This window comes from Podarcis vaucheri (assembly GCF_965113315.1).
Source record: "Podarcis vaucheri genome assembly, chromosome: 18".
In the NCBI taxonomy this organism is placed as follows: domain Eukaryota; kingdom Metazoa; phylum Chordata; class Lepidosauria; order Squamata; family Lacertidae; genus Podarcis; species Podarcis vaucheri.
Window position 1 is genome coordinate 8,204,487 of NC_138756.1, and position 27,444 is coordinate 8,231,930.

Sequence of the window (27,444 nt, forward strand, 5' to 3'; positions counted from 1 at the left end):
AGTGACTGCAATCAAACGCAAGAGTTGAGTGCGGTGAAACCCATTACGCCCAGCCCTACAACCTTAAAAAACCCACACGACACATAGCTCCTTCTCTTGACACATCTGTGTTGCACAGAGCCCTGGACGGATTTCTGCCTCCATAGTCTGGGTCTTCTCTGTTCTTTCCTGATTGCACATATTTTTTCTGCATCTTGAAAAATCCCATCAATTAAAAAAACAGCACACAGAATAGTGTCTTCAGTGGGGTGGATGTAAAGGAACTTTTGCGGTTCGGCTGACCGTCGTGGCAGTCGGCTGACTTCCGCTGGGAAAAGGGCAGTTCTACTGAAGCAGGTCTCCAGTGTTCAGAACTGGGGGCATGTTTGGGATTCATGGGAGACTTGGAAGCGAAGGAGCTTCGCAGACTTAAAAGACTGGCTCACGTCTTTAGAAGACCAGTCCTGATCCCGTCTGCAGCTTCCCTCGTACTTTGTAGTCAAGTTTGGGCCAACTTTTGCTGTGTTTTTAAAGAAATTATGCTTACTTGTATATTATCATTATTATAAAAACATAAATCACTTGCAGGGGTCAGCAAACTTTTTCAGCAGGGGGTTGGTCCACTGTCCCTCAGACCTTGTGGGGGGCCGGACTATATTTTGGAAAGAAAAAAAAATGAACCAATACCTATGCCCCACAAATAACCCAGAGATGCATTTTAAAGCCATTTCTCACCTTCTCACCCCTTGCCTTTTCCTGTAAGATCTATTACAGTCATTAAGAGTCGTCTACAGGCTCATCTCAGCTATCTGCCAATCTCCCATTCCCACCACCCTTCTGAGTAATACCCCTCCCCACCTTCTCACTATATGGAAGGATCTGGCAACTTCTGTTTCAGTGTATCTGAAGAAGTGTGCATGCACACGAAAGCTCATACCAAGAACTAACTTAGTTGGTCTTTAAGGTGCTACTGGAAGGAATTTTTTTATTTTAACTTTTTATCGGTTTTTGTTCTTTGGGTTTTATGTTTTTGTATGTTTTGTTTGTAAATGAATTAAAATAATATTGTTTCACAAATGGAAAAGGGAGAAAGTGAAGAAGTAAAAAGAACTGCACCCTTTAAGTTTGCTGATTTTTTTTATTTTGAGATTATTTTTTTAAAAAATTATTTTATCTATTTTATTTTGAAATTTTATTCTATTTTGAAATTTATTTATTTATTTTATTTTGAAATTTATTTATTTATTTTATTTTGAAATTTTATTCTACTTTGAAATTTATTTATTTATTTTATTTTGAAATTTTATTTTATTTTGAAATTCTTTATGGCACATTCTTCCTTTCAATAGGGAGAGCGCCTAAAGTTCAAACTCTTTTGGCAGCTGTGGTCAAAGGGCAGCATAGAGACTGGAGGGGCAGAGCGGCCCTGTGCTGGCTCCGCCCCCCGCGTTGCCATGGAGACCCTGCCGGCCAAGCGGCCTCCTCTCCTCCTAGAGATTTGCGGGGGAAGGGCCCGCCCCTTCCTGGGTTCCGACTGCGTCCCGCGCATCAATCATCGTGGCTGGCCGACTTGCGTCGAAGAAAGTTATCGTGAACTACAACTCCCTTCATCCCTAGAGAGGGAGGCCGACGCTCAAGGACGACGGGAATTGAAGTTTATCAACGGGAAGAGAATCCCGGAAGTCCGCTCTATCATTTCCTTTATCTCTACTGTCCTTTCACTCCTAGTAGCGAAGTAGCAGTCGAGGGGAGATGTTTCTGGAGAGGGGGCGTGGCTCTCTCTCTCTCGGACTGAGGGAAAAGGGGCGTGGCTGTCTCTAGGAGAATAAGGGGCGTGGCCCCCGGAGGAGGGGGAGGGGCTATCTCGAGAAATAAGAGGACAGAGGGGGCGTGGCTCCCGCCAGGACCATGAACCGAAGGGGCGTGTCTCCCCGGGGCTTTGCCACTTATTGGCTGAGGCGGAGCGGCGGCGGGAGGGGGGGAAAGAAGAGAGAGGGCGTGACGTCGCGGAGGCGAGGCATGCGCACTGGTTCGCGCGGGCGACGGGCTGAGAAGGAGCACAAAATGGCGGCGGCTGTGGCGGCGGCGGTTTCGGACGGCGGCGCCAAGATGGCGGAGGGCGGAGGAGGGATGGCGGCGGCCAACGGGGCTGGCAACGGCGTCGGGGAGGGCGTCCCCAAGAGGTACGCGGGGAGAAGGAGGAAGGCGGTCGAGGAGCGCCTCAGAAAAAAGGGGGGGGGAAGAGGCCTTTGCCTTTCCTCACGGGGGGGGGGCGGTGGACGCGCCACATCCGGGAAGGGAGGCATTTCCCCCCCCCCCCAATTCTCTTCTCTCTGCCATGAACTCGGCTGAAGTGGAACCGTAAGGGGGACCCCGAGGGCTGGCTTGGCTTCGCCCGCCCAAATCCGCGAAACGAAAAGGAGAGAGAAATTGGGGGGGGGGAGAGGCCCAGAGGGAGGGGGCTTAGCAGAGAAGTCGTTGAGGTTTTCCGTGAGAAAATAATATGGCTATAGGAATTCTGAGGTCTATATATATATATATATATATATATGCTTTCGTAGATTTTCACGGGTACAGGAATGCAGGTTTTGGTGTCTTCGGGTGTCTTCCCGTGTAAGAGTCGGGGTGTCTGTGCGACGTTTCTCACCGGTCATCGCAAATTTGTACATGGAACACTTTGAAACCAATGCTTTAGACAAGTCAGAACACAAACCCAAACTTTGGCTCAGATATGTTGACGACACCTTTGTAATTTGGAGCAGCCGGGGAGTTATGTGAGGCTGCTGTTTGTGGATTTTAGCTCTGCTTTTAACACTATCCTCCCCCATAGACTGGTGTCCAAGCTAGAGGCGATTGGACTCTCCAACTCCACCTGTCTCTGGGTTTTGGATTTTTTGTCAGAACGTTCCCAGAGGGTTAGAGTAGGGTCACACATGTCCACAGCCCTTAGCCTTAACACCGGCTCACCACAGGGTTGTGTGTTGAGTCCCCTGCTCTACACTATCTATACGTATGACTGTACAGCCATCTATTCCAGCAACAAAATCATCAAGTTTGCTGATGACACTACGGTGGTAGGGCTCATTTCAGGAGGGGATGAGTCCGCCTATCGGGATGAGGTGGAGCGGCTCTGTGTTTGGTGTGGAGAGAACAATCTGGCTCTTAATACGGCTAAGACCAAGGAATTGGTGGTGGATTACAGGAAAAAAAAGGCGGACATTCAGCCCTTGTATATCAACGGGGAACGGGTGGAGAGGGTGGCGGAATTCAGGTTTTTGGGAGTAGCTATCGATCAGGGCATGACTTGGAGCGCACATACCACTGCTCTGGTGAAGAAGGCCCAGCAGAGAATTTATTTCCTCAGACTTTTAAAGAAGAACAATCTGAGTGAGAGACTGCTGGTGTCCTTCTACCGAGGCTCCATAGAGAGCATTCTTACATACTGTATTTGTGCTTGGTTCTCCAGTTGTACAGCTAGGGAGAGGAAGGTGCTCCAGAAGGTCATAACCACAGCCCAAAGGATTATTGGTCATCCTCTCCCATCTTTGGAAGAACTGTACGGTTCCCGTTGTCTTAGGAAAGCAAATAACATCCTGCAGGATTCATCTCACCCGGGACACTGTCTGTTTGCACTACTGCCTTCTGGCAGAAGATATAGAAACATCAAGTCAAAGACAAATAGACTGAAAAACAGTTTCTATCCAAGAGCTGTGGCCCTTTTGAATGCTGTAACTCGTTAGTGTGACCTGGGAGTTTGATGGGTGTGGTGTGGGTGTGGCTGGAATGTGGTTTGTTTGGTTGTTGTTGTTGTCTTGCTTTTGTTGTTTTAAGGGATGGCATCCAATTTCGTTGCACTTTGTGCAATGTTGCACTTGTGTAATGACAATAAAGAATCTATCTATCTATCTATCTAATTTGGCCACACGGGAAAGAAAAACTAGATAGCTTCCTCACACATCTCAACAGCCTACACCCCAAAATACAATTCACTATGGAAATAGAAGACAACAACCAACTCCCCTTTCTTGACGTCCTAATCTACAAAAAACCTGATGGCTCCCTAGGACACACTATCTACCGGAAAAAAACACACACCAACCGCTACTTACATGCACAATCACACCACCACCCTGCACAAATAAACTCCGTAGCCAAGACTCTCATCTCCAGAACCAAACGCCTGGCTGACAAAGACCACTTGACAACTGAGTTACAGAATCTCTCAAATGTGTTAATCGCCAATGGATACCAGAAAAACAGGGTTACGAAGCTAATCCAAAAAGAAACACCCCCCAAAAACCAAGACACAGAAGAAAACAATGGCATGGCCCTCCTTCCTTATATCAAGGGCACTACAGACAAAATCAGCAAAATCCTCCATAAACACAATATCAAAACAGCCTTCTGCACCAACCAAAAAATAGCCAATATCCTCAGAAACCCAAAAGACAAAATCCAGCTGGAAAACCAAGGGGTCTATGAAATACCCTGCAAAGTCTGCCCAGCCACGTACATTGGACAAACAAACAGACGAATAAATGCACGTATCGCAGAACACAAGAATGCCGTCAAAAAAGAAGAAAAAACTTTCCAACACATGAAAGAAACAGGACATGAAATTAATTTTGCAGATTCCAAATTGCTCTTTAACATGGAACATCACCACAAGAGAATAATCATGGAAGCCATCGAGATAGAGAAACACCCTCACAACATGAACAAGCGTGACGACACGTCCCGCCTGCCAGACATCTGGAAATTAGCCCTCCCCACAAAAACCGACACCAGAACCAGAGGCACACAGAACGCCGTCACCAATCAACCACACCAGACCCAAACCCAGACCCTCTCCACAGACATATTACAGACTCCATCCAGTAGCCAAACTATAGTGGCACCTCCGGATGCTGCACCCCCCTGCAATCCCTACACAGATCTGGCTGGCACAAGGCACAAAACCATAGCTCGCCCCTATACACGAAGCCAAGCCAGAGCACAACTAAATGCAGCACAGCCATCTTCTCAGAAAAACTCTTCACAAGCTCAAGAGGTCAAGACACGAAAGCTTTAGCAACTAATCTACACTTAATGACCCACCCAGTGATATTCAGAATATCACTCATGAAATCACCCAAGATATCCCTCAAGTAATTAAGGAACAAAAGAAGAAAAGGCACACTAATCTAGGAACTTCCTCTCTGCCCAGAACGTTGGAGGCTATACACCACACCCCTCAACAGTATTTATAGGAACTCAAACACCAGATTCTGCTCTGTTCCAGTAACAAGAAGCCGAAAGCACCAGCCTGAAGATGACGAGTGAGACCTCGTCGAAACGTCGCACAGACACCCCGACTCTTACACGGGAAGACACCCGAAGACACCAAAACCTGCATATATATATATACACACACACACACACACACACACACACACACACACATATATAAAATACAGTGGTACCTCGGGTTACATACGCTTCAGGTTACACACTCCACTAAGCCAAAAATAGTGCCTCAGGTTAAGAACTTTGCTTCAGGATGAGAACAGAAATCGTGCCCCGGCGGCAGCAGCAGGAGGCCCCATTAACTAAAGTGGTGCGTCAGGTTAAGAACAGTTTCAGGTTAAGTACGGACCTCTGGAACGAATTAAGTACTTAACCCGAGGTACCACTGTATGTTCATAAATGTACAAGGCAAACACATACATAAGTATATAAACCACGTGCCTGAAATAGTACAGGAGAGCAATCCTGAAGCCATTTTGACTATTCCCAAATTGACCTCAAATATCTCTCTGCAAGGAGGAAGGAAATGGGAAAAGCTTTTTGCAGTTGTCTTTTGACTGGGGCTTACTGTCGACCAAGCTGATAAAGCTCCATCTTCTGGTCGAGCCTTCGAAATCGCCTCCGACGAATAATTAACAATCTCAAGCCTTTGATGAGGCTCCAAGGCGCATTCTATTCAGCAGAGTTTCCAGCAGCATGCGGAAGTGATGAGATTCATGGCTACATTGCAAAGAGTTTTATTTCTGCATAGCTTAGAATTTTCGGGAAAATCTTTTAAAAACTGAAGATACCAGGAAAAATTGGGCGTTTTTGCTGCTGTTACTAATATTAAACAACACCTCAGTCTAAGAGTCTGTTCAGCAGCCTCATCTTTTGTAGCCTAGCCCTCTCCTCCCTGGCCTGGTGAGAAAAGGCCTGCAAGGCAGGGAGCACATTTTCCAGGACTCACAGCTAACATTAATATATATACAATAGCACCTCGGGTAATGTAAATTTCAGGTTGCAAAAGCGACAAACCCGGAAGTGTTTTGCCACATGCGCAGAAGCAGTCTACCGCCATGCGTGCATGCACAGAAGCGCGGTACCGCTTCTTCTCGGGTTGCGAAAACCTCGGGACCCGGCTGGACTTCCGGAACGGATCCCATTTGCAACCAGAGGTACCACTGTACTAATATACCGAGAGAGTGTGTGTATATACCCCTCCACCCTTTTTTTTTGCTTTGGGTGCTAAATGCTGGAAGGGTTTGAGCTGGGTAACTTCTAAAATACAGTGGTGCCTCGCAAGACGAAATTAATCCGTTCCGCGAGTCTCTTCGTCTAGCGGTTTTTTCGTCTTGCGAAGCAACCCTATTAGTGGGTTAGCGCTATTAGCGGTTTAGCGGCTATTAAAGGCTTAGCGGCTATTAAAGGATTAGCGGATTAGCAGCTAAAAGGCGCTTAGCGGCTTAGAAAAAGGGGGGGAAGCGAAAAAAAATCGGAACACTTGCAAGACGTTTTCGTCTTGCAAAGCAAGCCCATAGGGGAAATCGTCTTGCGAAGCAGCTCAAAAACGGAAAACCCTTTCGTCTAGGTGGTTTTCCGTCTTGCGAGGCATTCGTCTTGCGGGGCACCACTCTACCTTAACTTGTAGGCCTCTTTTCTTTCTTTGCAGTGAAGGCGAGCGGCCAACCCAGAACGAGAAAAGGAAGGAGAAAAGTGCCAAGCGTGGAGGAGGGAGTCGCTTTGAGCCCTATGCCAGCCCTTCGAAAAGATACCGGGCCTTCATTACCAACATCCCCTTTGATGTGAAGTGGCAGTACCTCAAAGATCTAGTCAAAGAGAAAGGTAAACAGCTCTGCGCATGCCTGAGCTGCAGCGTTGCGCCCTTCCCCATGGCGTTAATTTTTCCTCCTCTTGAAGCTGGGAGCGTGCCAGAGGTGATTCTGGGTAGCTGTAGCTATGTTGAAGAAGCAAGGTTTTTTTGAGGACAGGCTCCCCTGACGGTGCATGCTAGCTGCTGTGCCCTCACAGGATGCGTCCCGTGTGTGCAGGTGTTTGGCATTGTCTAGAAGGCTTCAGAGCAAAAGAGTCTTTGCAGTCCCTTGGAAGAGGCGAGGCTTCTATCATCAGGGCCTGGTGTGAGCTTTTTTTCCCCTTTCAAATATTGGAAATGCTTTTGAAGCCTTTCATGGGTCTGGACACGTTTTGCTGCTGAGGAGAGGGAGAGCAGCCTTCTTCCTGGTTGATGCAATCTTGCTTTCGTTGTTGAATATCCAGGACCGTTTAAGAGTGAACTCCAAAGGAGGATGGGTTCCCTTCCCCCACCTTTCCCTTTTCGTCTTGCCAAAGGGAGACTTGATTGGCTCCTCCATTCTGGTCATAGCTTTGTCCTAAATCCTTACAAAGATTTACGGTTCCGAGGGAAATTTGGCCAAAAGAAGTGATTCCACCACGTTTCAAATAAAGAACGCCCCCCACAGTCATATTTTTCATCCAAAAAGTCAACACAGAATTGGAACCAAACTATAATCTGTTCACAGCCGAATAACGAGCTACAGAGCAAATATTTAGGGGGGAAATAAGGGGGGGGGAGGGAATCCATCCTCCTGGAGGGCATCTCTGGAAACGCATTATAAATTGGGAAATAAATTTGGGTCACGTGCTTTGAAACTTAGGGTCCCCGTGGCTTAAAGTGGAGAACGATGGCTAACGTGCTTAGGAGCCTTAAGGAAGTGCAGGGAAGGTTCCCTTGAGGCAAATGGGGATTACACGCACAACCCCGTTAGGGCTGTGTGGCCCTTTCACACGTAACATGTCAGCACTCAGTGTGGTGCGTGTTGGTAGCCCCAGAGATCTCAGTAGCTTTCAACAGATGGTGGATTCACAGGCTAACTGTCCGGTCCTCCTTCCAGCTACGGTTTCGTTACATTGAATGGAACGCCGCTTTGGAACGTGACAGTTACTGATCTACGCCGTGCGTGAAATATTGGCGAATAGGAACGTGTGTGTTCATAGCTGTGTCCCACTGCAAGCCCTGCGCTGAGCTTGTGTGTTTCGGCCTTTCCTTCAGCTCGCGTGGATGCCAAAATCTTAACGTGGGACCGCTTTTCCTCTTGTTGCTCTGCTCAGCTGCTTATCCTGGCAGGTGACCCCGGGAGGAAAAAAAGAGAAATCCTCTTCGTTCTCTCTGCAGATAGCTTAGTGTGTTATGTACAGACGAGAGCGTTCTTGGGTTTTGTGACTGCAGCCCAGAGTTGATTAATCTGGCATCGCTTAAAGCCGCTTTCCCCCCCAGCCCCATTTACCAAAAACGATTGCTTAAGGCAGTCCAAATTAATTACTCTCGATGCAGGTCACCATAGTTCCAAGAACTAGGAATGTGGCTCTAAAAACGGTTAGCATTTTGGGTTTTTGTATGTAAGAATTACAGGGCCCCCAGGTTCAGGTTTAGGAGCAGCAGCTAAACTGAGGTGACAGACTGCTGCTCCATCACTCGACAACCGTGGGATGTATAAAGCCCTTAATAATAGTAACTCTCCAGAGGCATCTTTGGTGTCAGTAAGTATGGTTTAGAAGACTTTTAAGTGTTGTGGTCTGTTCAGATCTCACCTGGTGTGTTTTGGATGCCTCTCTTTGAAATGTTTTTAATGGTGTCCTCCTCTCGGTGAAGTCATTTCAGTTTTATCACTTGTTGGTGAAACTTAACGTTACAGGTGTGTGGTACGTTATCCTTTTAAAAAAAATTATTTAACTTTATGCCAGTGTCCTTGATATTCCTCCACCTAAATCAGTACACAGAGCAATGGGATACAAAATTTAGGAGCCATGTGGCTCCTGGGAACTGGATTATTCAGCAGGACAGGCAGGTGGAGATCCAACGTACCAAAAGTGGTTGCAAAAGGCCGGTTGCCAGCTGCAAAATTCGACTGTCGCCTGGCTGCTTTCAAACGCTGACCCAGTGTTGACTCAGAAGAGCTTTGGCAAAGTGATGTGGTCTGGACTTAGACCCCTTGTGGGATGGGACCTGTTTCAAGCCTCTCTCTTAGGACAGTGTTTGGGAGGAATGGGTTTTGGGCTGTGAAGTTCAGCCCGATAATTTAAGTAGATCACATGCTTTCTAGCGTAAAGTGTAGTATTTCCCTCCGCCCCCCATGACGCTTATTTTAACCCAGACTTGGGGAGCAGCAGCAAATGGCGGAAACCAGAATTGCAGGTTTTTTGATTGCTGAAAAGCAGCGCAAAGCAAAATCTGCATTGTAAAACTCGCATCTGGTCACTGTGGAGAAAGAAATGTGGAAGGGCTAATGTGTTGTACTAGTTAGATGAGAGGAGTCAGGTTGAAGTGCAAACCCTTTTGCACTATCTGTAGCTCCTTTCAGGAAAAGTAGGAGATGCCTGTAAATTCAAGATTTAGCCACATGGCATAAATAGAATCCTGAATTTTTTTCAGGGGCAACTTGGGAGTAGAAAAAACCAACCTGGTCTTCTGTTAAATAGACTCTAAACTCCCCTATGAGGAAGGGGCTTTCCAATATAGAGGAAAGGCAAGTAAGGGGGCAAGATCGAAGTGTCTAAAATGATGCATTGTGCGGAGAAAATGGATAGAGAAAACGTTTTCTCCCTGTCTCATAGCACTAAAACTAGGAGTAATGTGTAGGAGTAATGTGGGACGATTTCAGGACAGACAAAAGAAAGGGCTTCCTCATGCATGGTTAAGCTATTAAATTTCCTCCTGCAAGAGGCAGCGATCGCCACAGACTTGGGTGCCTTTAAAAGAGGATTAGACAAGTTAACGGAGGATCAGGCTGCCAACAGGTACCATACCCCTGAAGGCTGCCTCCACGATTGTGGGGAGAGTGGCTCTGTTTGGCGACAATAGCCCATGCGAGGTTTCCATCTCTTGTCTCGGTCCCCAGAGATGAACGGGCATCAAAGCCTGAGGGAAACTGAAAGGCATGGTAACCTAGCGCGAGGAAATCAAGGATATGTCTTCGACTCTGGTTTGATACGTATCACACACCTGTAACGCCAAGTTGCGGTGGACTAGCAAATGTGGAGTGTTCCTGGGCTTTTAATAAGGCAAAGGCTCCATACAAGGTTGTTGACGATTGTTCTAAATCCCCCTTGTTTTCTTGGCTTTCTCCCTTGGTCTATGTACCGTCTGGAATCTCATTTGTAGTTGGTGAGGTAACATACGTGGAGCTCTTAATGGACGCTGAAGGAAAGTCAAGGGTAAGTCTCCGAGAGAATTTCTTCCGTGGATTTTTACTACATGACCAAAAAAAAATAACGATAAAATAAATAATGTAACTGTTAACGGCGTGGAACCAAATGAACTTGGGATGCGTAGTGTGTATGGTTTTATTGTCGGCGCTGCCCCAAAGCTGCTTGGTGTGTGTGTGTGGGGGGGGGAGGAGGTGGACATGGGGCACGTTAGACGCAGCAGCAACCCTCTGCTGCCCTCCTTTGGTGTTTGGCTGTATGACTTACGCATGGGTCCTTGTGTACTTTCTTTACTGGTACATGAACGTCCAAATCCTTAGCCTAAATGCTTCTCGTGGTTCTCGTTGCTGACCTTTGTAAACTCGGTGTGGAAGAGAGAGGTTGCATAAATGTCAGAACTCCATGGCAGTCTGTGTCTAAATGTTAAAAAACGAAGATAGCTGTTGCAGGCGTCCATTGCTTTTCAGTTCAGTGGAAGGTAGCTTCAGACTCTTCCCTGAAGGCTGATTTCTTTTGGGGGTAGAGTGGCTAGAGGTTGGATATCCTAGAGGCAAGTAGGAGCTCGAGGAGTGACGTCTCTGAGAGATGTTGGGGAGTCTTGTCTGCAGATCATTACTCCTTTTGCGTCAGCCCTAGCCATGTAGCTTCTAGGATGCAGGCAAATAGTTCTGCCGCTTGTTAAAACAGCAAAATCTTGACCTTAACGACCGTAAAGACAAACAAGTACCCTTTTTAAATATCTTAAGCTCATCTGGCTCCTTACTGACCTGTTCCTTTTCCTTCCTGCTCTGCGCTCTGCTCCTCCCTGCCTGACATGAAATTTCCACGTCGAAAGGGATGTGCGTAAGTAGCTGGACCACTTTATTGTAGCAACTGGGCATGGAACAGGGGGCATGGGTGACATCCGGGAGCCCTTTGTGATTCTCTTTGGGTTTCTTTTTTTCTCCCCCCCCCCCTGCAGTGTTGTTGAGTTCAAGATGGAAGAGAGCATGAAGAAGGCTGTGGAGGTTCTCAACAAGCACAGCCTCAGCGGGCGGCCCTTGAAAGTGAAGGAGGTGAGCCTGTGGAGGCTGCAGCTGCCTGTCTCCCCCCCTGCCCTGGCTCGCTTCCATAAGACAGTGTAGTGGAGGCCCCCCCCCAAAAAAGAATCCCAGTGCCACAGGATAGTTCTTATAGACAGTTGGCTTTCCGGCTGCTCTGCAGGATGAGAGCTTTCCTAAACCCTCCCCCCCCCTTTTTTCTGTCCTAGGATCCTGATGGAGAGCATGTGAGGAGAGCTGTACAGAAGGCCATGGCTGCATCTGGTGGCGGGATGGGGATCGGCCCTGGTCCCGGCGGCCCCGGGATGATCAACATCCCTCCCAGCATCCTCAATAACCCAAACATCCCCAACGAGATCATTCATGCCCTGCAGGCAGGCAGGCTTGGGAGCACGGTCTTTGTGGCCAATGTGAGTGGCCCCTTTGTCTTGCCTTTGCTCGTGCACTGTGTCGTCTGTGTTGTCCCTTAAGGAGCCTGGCGGTTTCGCAGCTTCTTGGAATTTTTGCATCTTGAATTTGCTTGGGAAAGGTTCTAGCCCTGGCGTCAGGGCAGCTGAACATCTTAACATGCCTTTGCCTGTATGAAGTGGGATATTTTGAGTGTGGATATTTTGAGTGTATTTTCTTATCCCTCCTCTGCTTTCCTTCATGCCCTAAAGGCAGTGTGATGGTGAGGGTCGTTAGAGGTCTTGCACTGAACCTCCACACCACTACTGATAGGTTTTTTTTTTTAAAGCATCTAGCATTTGCTAAGCGATCCCCACCCCTCCCTAAAAGAAAGAAGAGATGGGGAGGATAGAGGAAAAAGCAAGCGAACTATTTAATCCTACCAGTCGTCGTCTTCTTTTCCCCTTTTTAATGTTTGGATCCTTATGTCTCCAAAACAGCACCACCTACTGTTTGAGATCCCTGGCTTTGCAAAGTAGAAAATGCCTTTAGGGAAAACAGATCAGAGGGAGAAAGAGAGAAACCTAATGGCATTCTGACTGACTGGGGGGAAGGAATGGAGTATGTTGGAAAGGGACACATCAGGGTCCCCTTGTTAACAATAATATATCACCACGACAAAGTGTGGGAACAGAGAGCTCTTCTGATTCTCAAAAGCACCATTGTCCACTCCATACAAAAGGCAGGGTGAGGCGTGGGAAGGTGTGTCTTAATTTTGTGCCCAGGGGACTCTTCCAGCTAACGGGTTAACTTGAGAGCTGTTCCTTTATGTCAGGCATAGGCAAACTCTGGCCCTCCAGATGTTTGGGACTACAATTCCCATCATCCCTAGCTAACAGGACCGGTGGTCAGGGATGATGGGAATTGTAGTCCCAAACATCTGGAGGACCAGAGTTTGCCTATGCCTGCTTTATGTGAAACAGGTCTTGTCGGTGGTTTGAACACAGCTGAGCTTCATTTGTATGCTGTGTTGTGGTTGATTCTGCTCAGAGATATTTCTGAATGATAGTGAAAACCCAGGTCTTGATACTGAGATACAAGCAGCCCCTCAGGCTAACTCTTAGTCCTATCTGTGCTTTGTTGGCTTTTCACCTTAAAGGTCACTCTTCTGTCGCTTAAGCACTGTGTTCTTGTTAGCAGAGCGATGCAGCGGTTTCACCCTCAAAGCCCTAGCGATGAAGTAGACGCCACACACAAGACTCTGAGGATGACGCTTTGCTTGCAGGATGGCGACTATTAACGAGCTGTAGTATTTATGCATATCAGGTCGAATACAGTAGTACCTCTAGATACGCACACCTCTGGTTGCGTACGCGGCAAATTCCGGGTTTTGCCGCATGCGCAGAAGTGCTCTATGCGCAGAAGCAGCACCTCCGGTTGCAAATTCCTCAGGATGCGGCCGGACCTCTGGAACGGATCCCATTCGCAGCCGGAGGTACCACTGTACAAAGTGTTTCTCTCTCTTGAGCCCAAGAGAGGGTCTTCTTGCTTCTTCTAAAACTCCTTTGAAGCAGTCCATAAATTATAGCTTCTCTGTCCTCACCAACTCCTTCCGGACACAGCGTCTCCATGCTCAACAAAACAACGGCAAAACAACCAGCCAGCCCCCACCCCTATCACTACCTCAAGAGACACAGATTGCTCACTTTAACAGGGAGTTGACAAATGGTCAAGGCAACAGATTCAGCGTTTCTCCGACCTGAATTGGAGTCGCAAAATTTGCAGCTGTTACATTACATTGGTTTCCTTTTCGCCCAATGCAATCTCTTCTTTGTAAAATACATTTTCGTACAAACACTAACCCCTTCTCCCTCTCCCCCTTCAGCTGGATTACAAAGTTGGCTGGAAGAAGCTGAAGGAGGTGTTCAGCATGGCTGGCGTAGTGGTCCGAGCAGACATCCTGGAAGACAAAGACGGGAAGAGCCGGGGCATCGGCACAGTGACTTTTGAGCAGGCTATTGAAGCTGTTCAGGCCATTTGTATCCTTCTCTGGGGGTGGGGGTGGGAAGGGTGATAGCCGAGGAGGGCACAAGTTGCAGAATTCCTGCACGTACACCCAGAGAATAATCTATGGGCTTTTTGGTGGAGGTTCTGGTGGTCCACCCCTGTGTCCCAACCTTAACCAAGCTGGGTTTTTCAAACTTGGGTCCCCAGCTGTTTTTGGACCACAGCTCCCATCGTCCTTGACCCCTGGTCCTGCTAGCTAGGGATGATGGGAGTTGTAGTCCAGAAACAGCTGGGGACACGGGTTTGGGAAGCCCTGGTCTAAGGGCTAGTTCATACAAACAGCATTTGAGGTGGGAATCTGTTTTAGGACTGGCTGTTTGAGGCTCACACTGTTCACTGTCCGTGGGGGGGGGGACCTCACAATCTCCTCTATGTAGAAAAAAACTAATGTCAATGAGAAGCTGAGGTTAGCTATGGGTTAGGGGAATCTGTAACCCTCCAGATGTACCCTTCCATCATCCCTGACCCCTAGAGGCTGATGAGAGTTGAAATTTGATAATACCTGGCAGGCCACAAGTTCTCCATCTCTTGGCTAGAACCTCCGTTGACATGCTAGCTTTCTACATGCAGGGAATCTTTGTTCAGGATTTTGCCCTGTGGCTTTCCACCTGTGGCTGAAGTACTGAGGAAGAGTTAGGTGTGTACATTGTAAAACTGACTTAGTTTAAATTTCATATATTTTTCAGTCTTTATACCACCCCACCATGAAATTCTATGCCTCTGTTTTCTGAACCCTAATAATCATAGACATAGCATTTTCCAATATTGTTGTGGTGCAAAAACATGACATGAGATATCAATTATTTTTTTTTTTCAAGAGGTGCTCTCAAAATCACCCAGCAAATCAAGGGTCACTTCTTTGTCCATAGATGTCTTCAGTGATTATTGGTGGTTCCGTTTATTTCTTTCTACGTGCCCCTTAACACCATCGTTTCTAAGCTGTGCGCTGTGGTGTTACTAAAGAGAAACTTAAAATTAACCAGAAAGGCTTGAAACATCTGCTGAAAATTAAAAAGTCTCCACCGGGCACATGTCTGAATTCAGCCTGAAGGCACTTCCATAAAATTGGAACTTTAATGGTGAAGACATGCATCAGTCTGTGTTTTTCTTTCTTAAAAAAACAGTGCAATCTTCCGGTGTAAGCTTTAACTTGATGGTGGTTTTTTGGGAGCCCCGCCATGCAAATTCAAGAGCGTTCATTTTTATTCCAGCGGCTCTGACTTTGACCCAGACCTGAAACAGTATAGATGGGGGTGGGGAATGTAGGAGAAAAGCGCCTAGAGAACCGCAGCGTTCTGAATATGCCCATGGGTCCCAAAAGGTTGATGGCCTCTGCCGATAGACTCGTGGTTCGAGTGTCACGCTTTGGCAGCTGCTGGTTGGAGAACGAGGTGGATCTGGTCAGACTAAACAAAAAGCTGTCAGGTTCTTGCAGGGACCATCTCTTCAGGGTTCTGTTGGGCTAATCCATGACGTACGCTCCTTGACCCAAATCACAGCCATGTTCAATGGGCAGCTGCTGTTTGACAGACCGATGCATGTGAAGATGGTAAGTAGAACAACAATAATATTTATATGCCGTGCATATAATGTATATGCCCCAAACACACTGGGCAGCTTCCAGCTAGGGCTGGGTGATACTGGCTTTCAACATTGCAATATTTCACCAGCTAAGCATCGCAATATATTGATACATAACAATGTCTGAAATAAGGATGGAACTTGTTAGAGGCATTGGCTGGCTTCACGTTGTTGTTTTTTGCGCGTCGTGATTTGTGTTTAGCACGCACATGCGCGCGCGCACCCCACAATTTATCGCCAGATCAAAAATTGTGAAACCGATATCACGATACGGACTTCACAAATGGGTTTTGGACGATGTGTGTCGCCCAGCTCTACAATCCACCAAAATAGAAAAACATCAAACGTTAAAGCAGGGGTCAGCAAACTATTTCAGTAGGGGGCTGTTGCACTGTCCCTTTTGGGGGGGGGGAAACTACCATATTTTGCGCTCTATAAGACACACCAGACCCCAAAACACACCTAGTTTTTGGAGGTGGAAAACAAGAAAAAATATATTCTGAATCTCGGAAGCCGGAACAGCAAGAGGGATCGCTGCGCAGTGAAAGCAGCAATCCCTCTTGCTGTTCTGGCTTCTGGGATAGCTGCGCAGCCTGTATTCGCTCCATAAGACGCACACACATTTCCCCTTACTTTTTAGAAGGGAAAAAGTGAGTCTTACAGAGCAAAAAGTATGGTATATTTTTTTTTGGGGGGGGTGACCGAATTCCTATGCCCCACAAATAACCCAGAGATCTATTTTAAATAAAACATTCTATTCACGTAAAAACACGCCGATTACCGGACCGTCCGTGGGCCGGATTTAGAAGGCGATTGGGCTGGATCCGGCCCCCGGGCCTTAGTTTGCCTACTCATGCATTAAAACAGGGGTGTCAAACTCAAATTTATCGAGGGCTGCATCAGCAGTTTGGTCACCCTGAAAGGGCTGGTTGTATCTGTAGGACTTTACATGGATGCATGTAAAGTGGAGGTTTCCTGTGTAGAATGGCCGGCGCTGCTAGAGGGCAGACGTTCTCTGGCTTTTAGGCTGCCGCGCATGCGCTGAAGAGGCGACTTTCTTGTGTCAAAAAAAAAAAAAGCGAGAATAAAAGGTGAAGGCTGGCGGCCGGAGGTGGCTACACGAGCCGCGTGACGAGGTCTGGTGGGCCGGATTCGGCCCGCGGGCCTTGTGTTTGACACCCGTGCATTAAAAGCTATGCAGGGCCTCCTTCAAAAGCCTGTTTATGATTTTCATTTGGTGGGAGGGCGTCCCACAGTTGTGTGCAAAATCGAATGCTACAGCAGACTTCCGCGGCGTTCGGCTTTGTATTGATCTTTGCATCTGATATTTCAGGACGAGCGAGCCTTGCCGAAAGGGGACTTCTTCCCTCCGGAGCGGCCTCAGCAGCTTCCTCGTAAGTAACTCCAGAAAAGGTTACACATGGGAAGTAGCTCGCGCACCTGCCCTGCGGAACAGTGTGTTCTTGTCATCGGGGAGATTTGCTTGCTCTCCTGCTATTTTCCATCGCAAAAAGTTAAATTCTCATGGTCAGTGGGCTATGCTGTCTGGGCACTTTAAAATTAGTATGCGACATTGGTTGTCAACCAGTGTGCCGTGGCACCCTGTGGAGGCTTGAGGTATGGTCAGGGGAGCCCTGGGGGGGCTGTCCTTTCATTAACTTGCAGACCGTATCTTCCTGCACCTCTCTCTTTCTGCCCCCCACGACTCTTTTCCTTGAGGCTTCCTCCTCCTTGCTGCCTCCCAGTCATGTTCCAGATTCCTAATCTCTCCCCTCCATTTCTGGCACATAGGAGCTTCTGCCAAGAGCTCAGCGAAAACCCCACTTACGCATATCCTGCAATGGCTTAAAACTGACTTAAAATGTGGGAAAACGTTTACAGTGTTTACAGTGGTGCCTCGCAAGACGAAAAGAATCCGTTCTGTGATTCTCTTCGTCTAGCGGTTTTTTCGTCTTGCGAAGCAAGCCCATTGACGGATTAGTGGATTAGCGCTATTAGCGGCTTTTAGCGGCTTATCTGCTGATCGGATCAGCTGATAAGCGGCTTAGAAAAAGGGGGGGAGGCAAAAAAACCAGCAGGAACTCGCAAGACATTGTCGTCTTGCGATGCAAGCCTATAGGAAATTCGTTTTGCGAAGCACCTCCAAAACAGAAAACTCTTTCGTCTAGCGAGTTTTCCGTCTTGCGGGGCACCACTGTAGTTGTCTTAGTCGTGTTCGACTCTCCATGACCCCATGAACCAGAGCATGCCTTGGAAACTCTCACTTTCTTCTCAAAGCTGCTCCTTTTTTATGTCCATGGAGTTTCTTGGCAAAATACTGGAGCGGTTTGCCAGTTCCTTCTCCAGGTGGATCACATTTAGTCTAAACTCACGGCTATGACCTGTCCATCTTGGGTGGCCCTGCACGGCATAGCTCATAGCTTCTCTGAGTTATTCAAGCCCCTTCGCCACGACAAGGCAGTGATCCATGAAGGGGAACTAAAGCTATATATACGTATAAAAACTGTTTAAAACACACCAGTAGCTACAAGAAAAACAGCACAGCGCCAGCCGCTTCATTTAAAGCGGTCAGTTACCAAAGCCCATTGGAACGAGGTTTCCATTTGCCAACGGAAGGGCAACAAGGAGGGAGCTAGCGTGGCTTCTCATTCCAGGCAGGGGGTGAATGCACACTGATACTGATGGCTGGTTTTTGAACCTCTCTTCTTTTGCAGATGGACTCGGAGGCATTGGCATGGGACTGGGGCCAGGAGGAATACCTATTGATGCAAACCATTTGAACAAGGGTTTGGGTATGGGCAACCTGGGACCCGGAGGTGAGCGAGGAACTGGGGCCAGGCTCTTTCCTTTGCAGTCTCCCTTAGCGTTCTCTCATGATTTCTGTGCTGGTCTATCCCGGTGTCTGAAACAAGGATGGATCTGGTTTTCAAACTTTGTGATGTATCGCCAGCTAAACATCGCGATACACCGATACATCACAATGTCTGCAGTAACGAGGGAGCTGTGTAGAGCCATTGGCTGGCTTCACGGTTTCTCCCACGTTGTGATTTTTGCATCACACACGCATCATGTTTCGTGGTCTATTGCCAGGTCAAAGATTATGAAAACGATATCACAATATGGGCTTCAAACTGGTTTTGGACGATAATCCAGCAGCGTCTGAAGAGCCCCCTATTCGGCTAAATCTGCTCTAATAATAATTATTCTTATTCTTATTATTTTATTTATACTCCGCCCATCTGGCTGGGTTTCCCCAGCCACTCTGGGCGGCTTCCAACAGAATATTAAAATACAATAGTCTATTAAACATTAATATTAAACATCTGAAGGGAGCCCTGTTCAGGGAAGTTTTTAACTCAGCCAGATGGGCGGGGTATATATAATAAATTATTATAATTATAATTTCCACTCGTCTTGTCTGTTCTCTTTTAGGAATGGGCATAGAAGGCTTGGGCTTTGGAATGAACAAAATGGGAGGTAAGTAGGGGAACAGGGGCCGGAACTGGTGTAGGGTGGCAGGATTGCAGTGGGGTCCTGGTGATACTTAACGCGACCCTCACCTCAAGGCGGGTTCCTCTGCCGTGCATATTCCCAGGCCGTCCCTGCAACACTTTTATTTAATGTGTTCATACGCTGCATTTCCAGAGTAGGTCAGACCATGGTTGGCTTGACCTGATGGAAAGCTCAAAAGTCCCAAGCCTTAGGTAAAGGGACCCCTGACCATTAGGTCCAGTCGTGACCGACTTTGGGGTTGCGGCACTCATCTCACTTTACTGGCCGAGGGAGCCGGCGTACAGCTTCCGGGTCATGTGGCTAGCAGGACTAAGCCGCTTCCGGCGAACCAGAGCAGCGCACGGAAATGCCGTTTACCTTCCTGTCAGAGCGGTACCTATTGATCTACTTGCACTTTGATGTGCTTTCGAACTGCTAGGTTGGTAGGAGCAGGGACCGAGCAACGGGAGCTCACCCTGTCATGGGGATTCGAACCGCCGACCTTCTGATCGGCAAGTCCTAGGCTCTGTGGTTTAACCCACAGCGCCACCCGCGTCCCAAGCCTTACATACCGCTAATGTCTGAAAATAAAGGAGCCATTGGAGCTCTTGAAATCTGAGCCTGGTGCCCTCTCAAATCCCACAGGTGGGTTAGCTGGCAAGGCAGGAGGGATTGGGAACTTGCTCATTGTTGCTTTTATTGTTGTTATTCAGGGATGGAAGGGCCTTTCAGCGGAATGGAGAACCTGGGTCGTTTCCCGTCTGGGATGAACCTGGGCAGGATGAGCGGTGAGACAAAAGATTGCTAATCTTCATAAACTGCTTTGCGCTTAATAGGGCTTGGGAAGGAGAATGGTGCTGAAACCCACAAGGATTTTCAGAGTAACGATTCTGAGGTTCTTTAAACCTTTGATTCTGATTTTGAATTCCAACTAGCAGGTCCTATTTTGTCAGGTGCTTTTATTACTATCTATTAAAAAGTAATTAAATCTGTATGCTGCCCTTCTTCCGAAGACCACAGGGTGGTGGTCTTTACAAAAGGAGAACACGAAATACCGTATTTTTTGCTCTATAAGACTCACTTTTTCCCTCCTAAAAAATAAGGGGAAATGTGTGTGCATCTTATGGAGCGAATGCAGGCTGTGCAGCTATCCCAGAAGCCAGAACAGCAAGAGGGATTGCTGCTTTCACTGCGCAGCGATCCCTCTTGCTGTTCTGGCTTCTGAGATTCAGAATATTTTTTTTCTTGTTTTCCTCCTCCAAAAACTAGGTGCGTCTTGTGGTCTGGTGCGTCTTACAGAGCGAAAAATACGGTACATAACAAACAAACAAAAAAGAGGAGCAAACTATTAACGCCTCTCCTACAGACTATTTATCGTGTGCTTATTCATCATTTCCTGCAAAAGAAAAAAGTGTTGGTGCAGCTTACAGCATTGTAAAAACACAATAATAAAATCTGCCACAAATGCATCACTTATAAGCAATGCAACTGATAAAAGTGTTCATCCACAATAATCAAATGCCAAAAAAAATGCCCTCCCTCACATATGCTGAACATAGAAATGGTAGCAAATTCCCACCTACCTGGCACAACATGGTAAATTGGGCTCCAAAGCCTGAGAGAATAGAAATGCCTTTGCCGGGTGCCAAGAAGATGAGTGTTGGTACCAGGCAAGTTGTCCCTGGGCTCATTTCTGATGGGTCGAAGCTTAGTGGAAGAATCATAGAATTGTTGAGTTGGAAGGGATCAAAACCCCTCAGTGCAGGAGTCTTTCACCCAGCGTGGGGCTCGAACCCACAACGTTGAGATCAAGAGACTCACGCTCTACCGACTTGAGTTCCAGGATTCAAGAGCGCTCCCTTTGCATGATGTTTTAAACAAAAATTGCCCTTTTCCCTTACGGGGTAACCAAGAGCCCATATAGAGTCCTTACATAGGTTCCCTATTGGTAGGAGAAATGACAGAGGCCAACCAGAGAATATTGAGAAGCAAAGCAGCTAGTAAGCTTGATCTTTATTCATCTGTTGCAACAGGGTGCTCCCCTCACACACAGAAAAGGAGGAGGACCTAGAAAAATAGTGTGCAAGGCCTTAATAAAGACTTTTGAAATTGCCACCCTGTAGATCAAGACCACCCCCAGAAACATCATACCTACATCACAGAAAAGGTGGTCTAAACAGAAATTTAAATGTTGTTTTTCTCCTGTCTTTGTTTATCTCCTGTCTGGCAGGTTACTTGATTGGATTGCCTGGGGAGCCTGGCCAGTCTTTTGTAGTGATAAATACTTAGTTCCTGGGCCAGGTCACAGGCTCACACCCTAAAGGTAAAGGTAAAGGTACCCCTGCCCGTACGGCCAGTCTTGCCAGACTCTAGGGTTGTGCGCTCATCTCACTCTATAGGCCACAGGTCACAGGCTCACATCACACCCTGTTCAAACACAGACATACCCTTAAGACAGGATTTGTGAAGGAAAAGACAATGGGGAGGCTTTTCCACTTTGACCTTGCAGAGAAAACATTTGCTCTGTTTAGGAATCCAAATGGCTTCAGGTCGGTCTTCCTGTGCTGATCTATGTACGTGCGGTTATGAACATTACCATATATCTAAGACCTCAAAATTCCTATCACAATGGCGATAACAATCCCTACTGTCTCTAGTAAGGGATGAAAATGTCCTTCGCCTGAAGCTCTGGGAAGCCACTGCCAGTCGGTATAGACTGGAAAAGCTTCGTTTACTTTGCCTGTTGGCTTTGTGTTTTCTGCTCTCCTGGCAGAGGACTAAAAACTGCTCTTTGTTCCCAGAAATGGACCGTGCGATCGGAGGCGGGTTTGAAAGAGACTTCCCGAGGAACGAAATGGGGATGCCTCGTAGCTTTGGGGACACCCTGGACAGGGGGATGGGTAAGTGTGGCCCACTCTGTGTCTCCCCAGCTGTGACAAACCCTTCTTAGGCTTGGATCTTGTGCGTGCTCAGCAAAGCAGCCACCGCCATCTCCCCCCCCCCCCGCTTTGAAAAGGGCGTTTTCTTCTTGTTGTCTTTACTCGCCTGACAACCAAAGAGAAAGGAGATGGTGATTAGGATAGTGCACACCCCACCGTATTCTGAAGTTTCGTTCAAAAATGTGAGCTTGCGATAGATACGCACACCAGTGTGTGGAGCAAGTCAGAGCCTGGCAGAGAAATGGGGCAGCGGAGTCCTTTTTGCTGGGGATAATTCAGGCGGAAATCCCCAGGTGTCAAAAAAGGGTATTTGTGTATGCCACTACTGTGGCATGTGTTTTGTTAGCCCCAAAACAGAGGTGAAATAGATTGCTTGCCTCTTCTTCCCTTTGGGAAATGACTGTGCTGCTGAAATGGTGATGAGATCGCGTTGGCCTATTTATTCAGAATGTTTGTAAGTGATGCCAATAAAGGTTTGATGATGATGATGAAAAATGGAAAACAAGCGAGGTCCCACCTAAAGAAGAATGGCAACTTAAACTGATGGAATATGCTCAGCTTGCGGACCTAACATATAGAATAAGAGAACAAGAAGAATGTGTTTGAAGAAGATTGGAAAATGTTGATTGAATACATGGGGGGGGATTGAGTACACTTGATAATAGGAGAAGGAAAGTCACCGATACCTTTAAGGTTGTTAAAATGAATATTCTAAATTGTAAAATAAAAGATTTAAAGAACGGGGCTGCGGGCCTGGAAGGAGGCAAACCTCAGAGTCCGTAATCTGCTGGGAGAAGCGGCTGTGGGTGAACCTGTTAATGCAATTAACGCCAATATTTAAATTACACTAATTGTGCTTGGGTCTGTCTCTTGAGTTGCCCCTTTCTAGAGGGCTTGCTGCTGCCTTTCCCTTGCTGACGTGTCTCCTCTTTCTCTTTCGCAGGTGGCGGCGGAGGCGGGGCCAGCATCCCCACCATCGACCGCATGGCCCCCGGCCTCGACCGCATGGCCACGGGCATCGATAGGCTCCCCTCGGGCATGGGGCATGGCATAGAAAGAGTGGGCTCCGAGATGGACAGGATGGGGCTGGTGCTGGACCGCATGGGCTCTGGCGTGGACAGGATGGGCTCCGGCATGGACCGGATGGCTCCCCTGGGGATAGACCACCTAGCGTCCAACATGGACCGCATGGGCTCTGGGATGGACCGCATGGGGACGGGGATGGAGAGGATGGGCACAGGGCTAGGGTTCGGCATCGACCGCATGGGCTCCGCCATGGACCGCGTCGGCACAACCATGGACCGCATGGGCGCCGGCGTGGACCGCATGAGCTCCGGCATAGAAAGGATGGGCCTAGGCATGGACCGCATGGTCCCTGCGGGGATGGGGCCCGCAGGGATGGGCCCTGTGATGGACAGGATGCCCGCGGGGCTGGACCGCCTCGGGGCGGCCTCCATCGACAGGATAGGTCTCGACCGCATTGCGGCCAGCAACATGGACAGGATGGGTCTCGACCGCATGGGGGCTGCCGCCACCAACATGGACAGGATGGGGCCCGCCATGGGGCAGGGCATGGGGGCAGGGCTAGACAGGATGGGGCTCGCCATGGGGAGCACCTTCGAGAGGACGATGGAGATGGACCGGGGGAACTTTGCCGCCGGGAGCTTCGCCGGCGCCCTCGGGACCGGAGGGCCTGCCGCTGCCGCCGGAGTAGCCAGGAAGGCTTGCCAGATTTTTGTGAGAAATGTGAGTGGGGGAAAGATGGCTTTGGGCTGGTGCTCCAAGTAGATTTTCCTCCCTCTGCCCAGTTCCCCACATCCCACCCCGTCCCCTTGTGAGAAATGAGAACTGAACATGCTGGGAAGTTTTCATAGGCTCAAACCTTAATACCGTATTTTTCACTCTATAACCCGCACCCGACCATAACACGCACGTAGTTTTTAGAGGAGGAAAATCCGTAGGCATGCCACCCGTAGGCATTCCCTCCATAACACGCACAGACATTTCCCCTAACTTTTTAGGAGGAAAAAAGTGAGTGTTGTGGTGCAAAAAATACAGTAGGTTGTGTGGCTGGATGTAGCACACATCTTGGGCGGAAAGTTTCTGCATCGTGGTAGGAAAGCATTTTGAGTTTCCTAGCAAGCGGGAGGTGCCTGACTTCTGGTGGGTGGTGGTGCTCCCCCCCCCATGGGTGGTGGTTGGGGGCCCCTGTGTTGATGATGATGATGATGATATTTTATTATTTATACTCCGCCCATCTGGCTGGGCTTCCCCAGCCACTCTGGGCGGCTTCCAAAAAAATATCAAAATACTGCAATACATCAAACACTAAAAGCTTCCCTAAACAGGGCTGCCTTCAGATGTCTTCTAAATGATGATGATTCTGACTACTTTTTTCTCTCTCTTCCTAGCTTCCTTTTGATTTCACGTGGAAAATGCTGAAAGACAAGTTCAATGAGTGTGGTGAGTAGCTCAATTCAGGAGCGACCCGGAAATTCCCCAAGGACACGGGAGAGCTATGTCTATTTTCCTGCGGGGGAGAGAGGATCATTTTGTGGGCTGAGTTGTCCTTCCCATGTTGCTCTATTAGGCAGGATTAGATCGGGCATGCCGCTCTCCCAAGTGGGAGGGAGACCTCTCCAGTTCCCAGTTCCTTCCTTCTGAGTTCCCACAGCAGGCTGTGTGGCAGACATATTTTCCTCTGAGAAGAGATTTTTGGAGATTTTGAACTTATTAAATCAGGAGAAGCATCCAGTCAGCCGGAAGATGGACAGTCCTCTTCCTTTTGGCTAGTTCTTTTGATGGGGCAGGTGGGAAAGATGCAGTGGTCAGGCTTAACTCCGTAGCGATGCCTGTTCTCTTGTTGGGAGAAGGCACCCGGGGGCCAGGAGGGGCCGTCTGGGGCCAGGATTGTTGCCTGACGCCCCTGAGTGAGGGTACATCTCCTTACTACCGTATGATATAGCCAGAGGGATTTGCCACTTCCTTCCCCCATCATTGAAGGCCTGGCGCTCTCATTTCAAGGGGGCGAAGGGTTACACCAGGGGTCAGCAAACTTTTTCAGCAGGGGGCTGGTCCACTGTCCCTCACACCTTGTGGGGGGCTGGGGGGGGGATGAACGAATTCCTATGCCCCACAAATAACCCAGAGATGCATTTTAAATAAAAAGACACATTCCACTCATGTAAAAACATGCTGATTCCCGGACCGGATTGAGAAGGTGATTGGGCCTGATCCGGCCCCCGGGCCTTAGTTTGCCTACCCATGGGTTAGACCTTTGCAAAAAGCTTCACTCTGCATGGGGGTTGCTGATTAAGTTTGTCCACATAGGAAGCTGCCTTGCACAGGTCCACCCGCCTCAATATTGTCTACAACAGGCTTTCTCAAACTTGGGTCTCCAGCTGTCATTGGTACTACAACACCCCTGATCTGTAGCTAGCAGAATCCGTGGTCAGGCCTGTTGGGAATTGTAGTTCAGAAACAGCTGGAGACCCAAGTTTGGGAAACCCCGGTCTACACTGACTGGCAGTGGCTCTCTGGGGTTTGGAGGCATGAAGTCTTTCTGAGCCCTACCTGGAGATCAGACCTGAGACATTAGGTGCTATGACCCTGAGCTTCAGGTTTGCAGTCGTACAGCTTGAGCGTTTGAGGAAATCATTTGGGTACCACTAATAAAAGGCAGAAGGGACGCGGGGTGGCGCTGTGGGTTAAACTACAGAGCCTAGGGCTTGCCGATCAGAAGGTCGGCGGTTTGAATCCCTGTGACGGGGTGAGTTCCCGTTGCTCGGTCCCTGCTCCTGCCAACCTAGCAGTTCGAAAGCACGTCAAAGTGCAAGTAGATCAATAGGTACCGCTCTGGCGGGAAGGTAAGCGGCGTTTCCGTGCGCTGCTCTGGTTCACCAGAAGCGGCTTAGTCATGCTGGCCAAATGACCCGGAAGCTGTACGCCACCTCCCCTGGCCAGTAAAGCGAGATGAGCGCCGCAACCCCAGAGTCTGCCACGACTGGACCTAATAGTCAGGGGGCCCTATACCTTTTTACCTAATAAAAGGCAGACTGGCCTATGTGCCAGCATCTCTCTGCTGCTCCAGACTTCCAGTCCTTGAAACCAAGGCGTTCCTACGAGAGCCGGTATCAAAATAACATGGTGCAGAAATGGATAAGGTGGAGCTATAACTGATAAGGAACGCAGTTTGGGCAAGGAGGACAGACCTGGGCTAAAGCGAGTCTTCTTCTCCCACAGGCCACGTCATGTATGCAGACATCAAAATGGAGAACGGCAAGTCCAAAGGGTGCGGCGTGGTCCGATTCGAATCCCCGGAAGTCGCCGAAAGAGCCTGCCGTATGATGAACGGGATCCAGCTTCGTGGCAGGGAGATAGACGTGCGGATTGACAGGAATGCCTAAGTTTTGTTTTTTGACAGGGGCCTTTTTAAATACGAAGGGAGAGCGCTTGGGGATTGTACTTTCTTGTTGGGATTTTTTTAAAAAATTGGATGTGAAGATGGTAAGACAACTCAGTTGCTTTTTGGAGTAATTTTAGTTCCTTTTTTAAAATAAGATTTGTTTCCCCCCCCCATTTTACTGTCCTGGGTTTTTGTTTTTGAATTGAAACTGTGTTTTAACATGCACAATCTGGTTCTATGTAGTGGCGTCGCATTACACTATGTCTTTGGTAAATAAACGCCAGTGGCGGGTGGCTATCAAGTCTTGTTCCAACCCTTTCCCTGGTTAGAGAAACTCTTTGGAAAGACCCTCTGAAGAAAGCAAGTCATGTTGCTTCACTTCTGTGAATTTATGAAAAGTTTTTTTAAGGTGTTTTTTTTTCTTGGAAAATCTACAACTAGACCATGAGTCAAACCAAAACCACATGTCTTGTATGAAGTCGATGTCTATATTAAAAGTGTTCTCTTGTGGCTGACAAAGAGTCCTGTCTTGGTTGCCACTGTGCATTTTGCAACACTGATTTGTGAGCAGAAGCTTCATGCCAGTATTTGACATTAGCCAGGCGCATTTTGCACCTGCCTGTTGGCCACTGGTGATGCCCGGGAGCCAGGATGGTGTCTGGGAATAACAGGATAGCATAGTGAATATCATACAGTCTAATAGTAAAATAGCTCATAGTAATAAACAATCCTCTCCCCCCCCGCCCCACTTTCACAGGCCATAGATTATTTAATAATAATAATAATAATTAATAATAATAATTTATTTATACCCCGCCCATCTGGCTGGGTTTACCCAGCCACTCTGGGCGGCTTCCAACTGAATATTAAAAACAGTACAGCTTCAAACATTAAAAACTTCCCTAAAGAGGGCTGCCTTCAGATGACTTTTAAAAGTAAAATAGTTGTTTATTGCTTTGACATCTGCCGGGAGGGCGTTCTACAGGGCAGGCGCCACTACCGAGAAGGCACTCTGCCTGGTTCCCTGTAGCCTCACTTCTCGCAATGAGGGAACCGCCAGAAGGCC

General features: G+C 48.1%; 1 protein-coding gene across 2 annotated transcripts; it reads left to right on the plus strand.

The window, feature by feature from the left end:
* The first annotated feature begins 2,014 nt into the window (after positions 1–2,014).
* On the plus strand, positions 2,015–26,899 carry HNRNPM (heterogeneous nuclear ribonucleoprotein M). Of its 2 annotated transcripts, XM_082206406.1 has the most exons (15): positions 2,015–2,162; positions 6,917–7,089; positions 10,424–10,476; positions 11,421–11,522; positions 11,717–11,917; positions 13,780–13,933; positions 15,461–15,510; positions 16,876–16,936; positions 18,257–18,358; positions 18,975–19,019; positions 19,748–19,822; positions 21,836–21,934; positions 22,917–23,719; positions 24,385–24,436; positions 26,216–26,899. In XM_082206406.1, the coding sequence occupies exons 1-15, from the start codon at positions 2,044–2,046 to the stop codon at positions 26,377–26,379; spliced, it is 2,253 nt and encodes a 750-aa protein (XP_082062532.1). In that variant the 5' UTR covers positions 2,015–2,043; the 3' UTR covers positions 26,380–26,899. The 2 variants fall into 2 exon arrangements, with proteins under 2 accessions (XP_082062532.1, XP_082062531.1); XM_082206405.1 differs by lacking the exons at positions 2,015–2,162; positions 6,917–7,089; positions 10,424–10,476 and adding an exon at positions 10,569–11,310 and having other exon boundaries at positions 11,429–11,522.
* Positions 26,900–27,444: the final 545 nt, after the last annotated feature.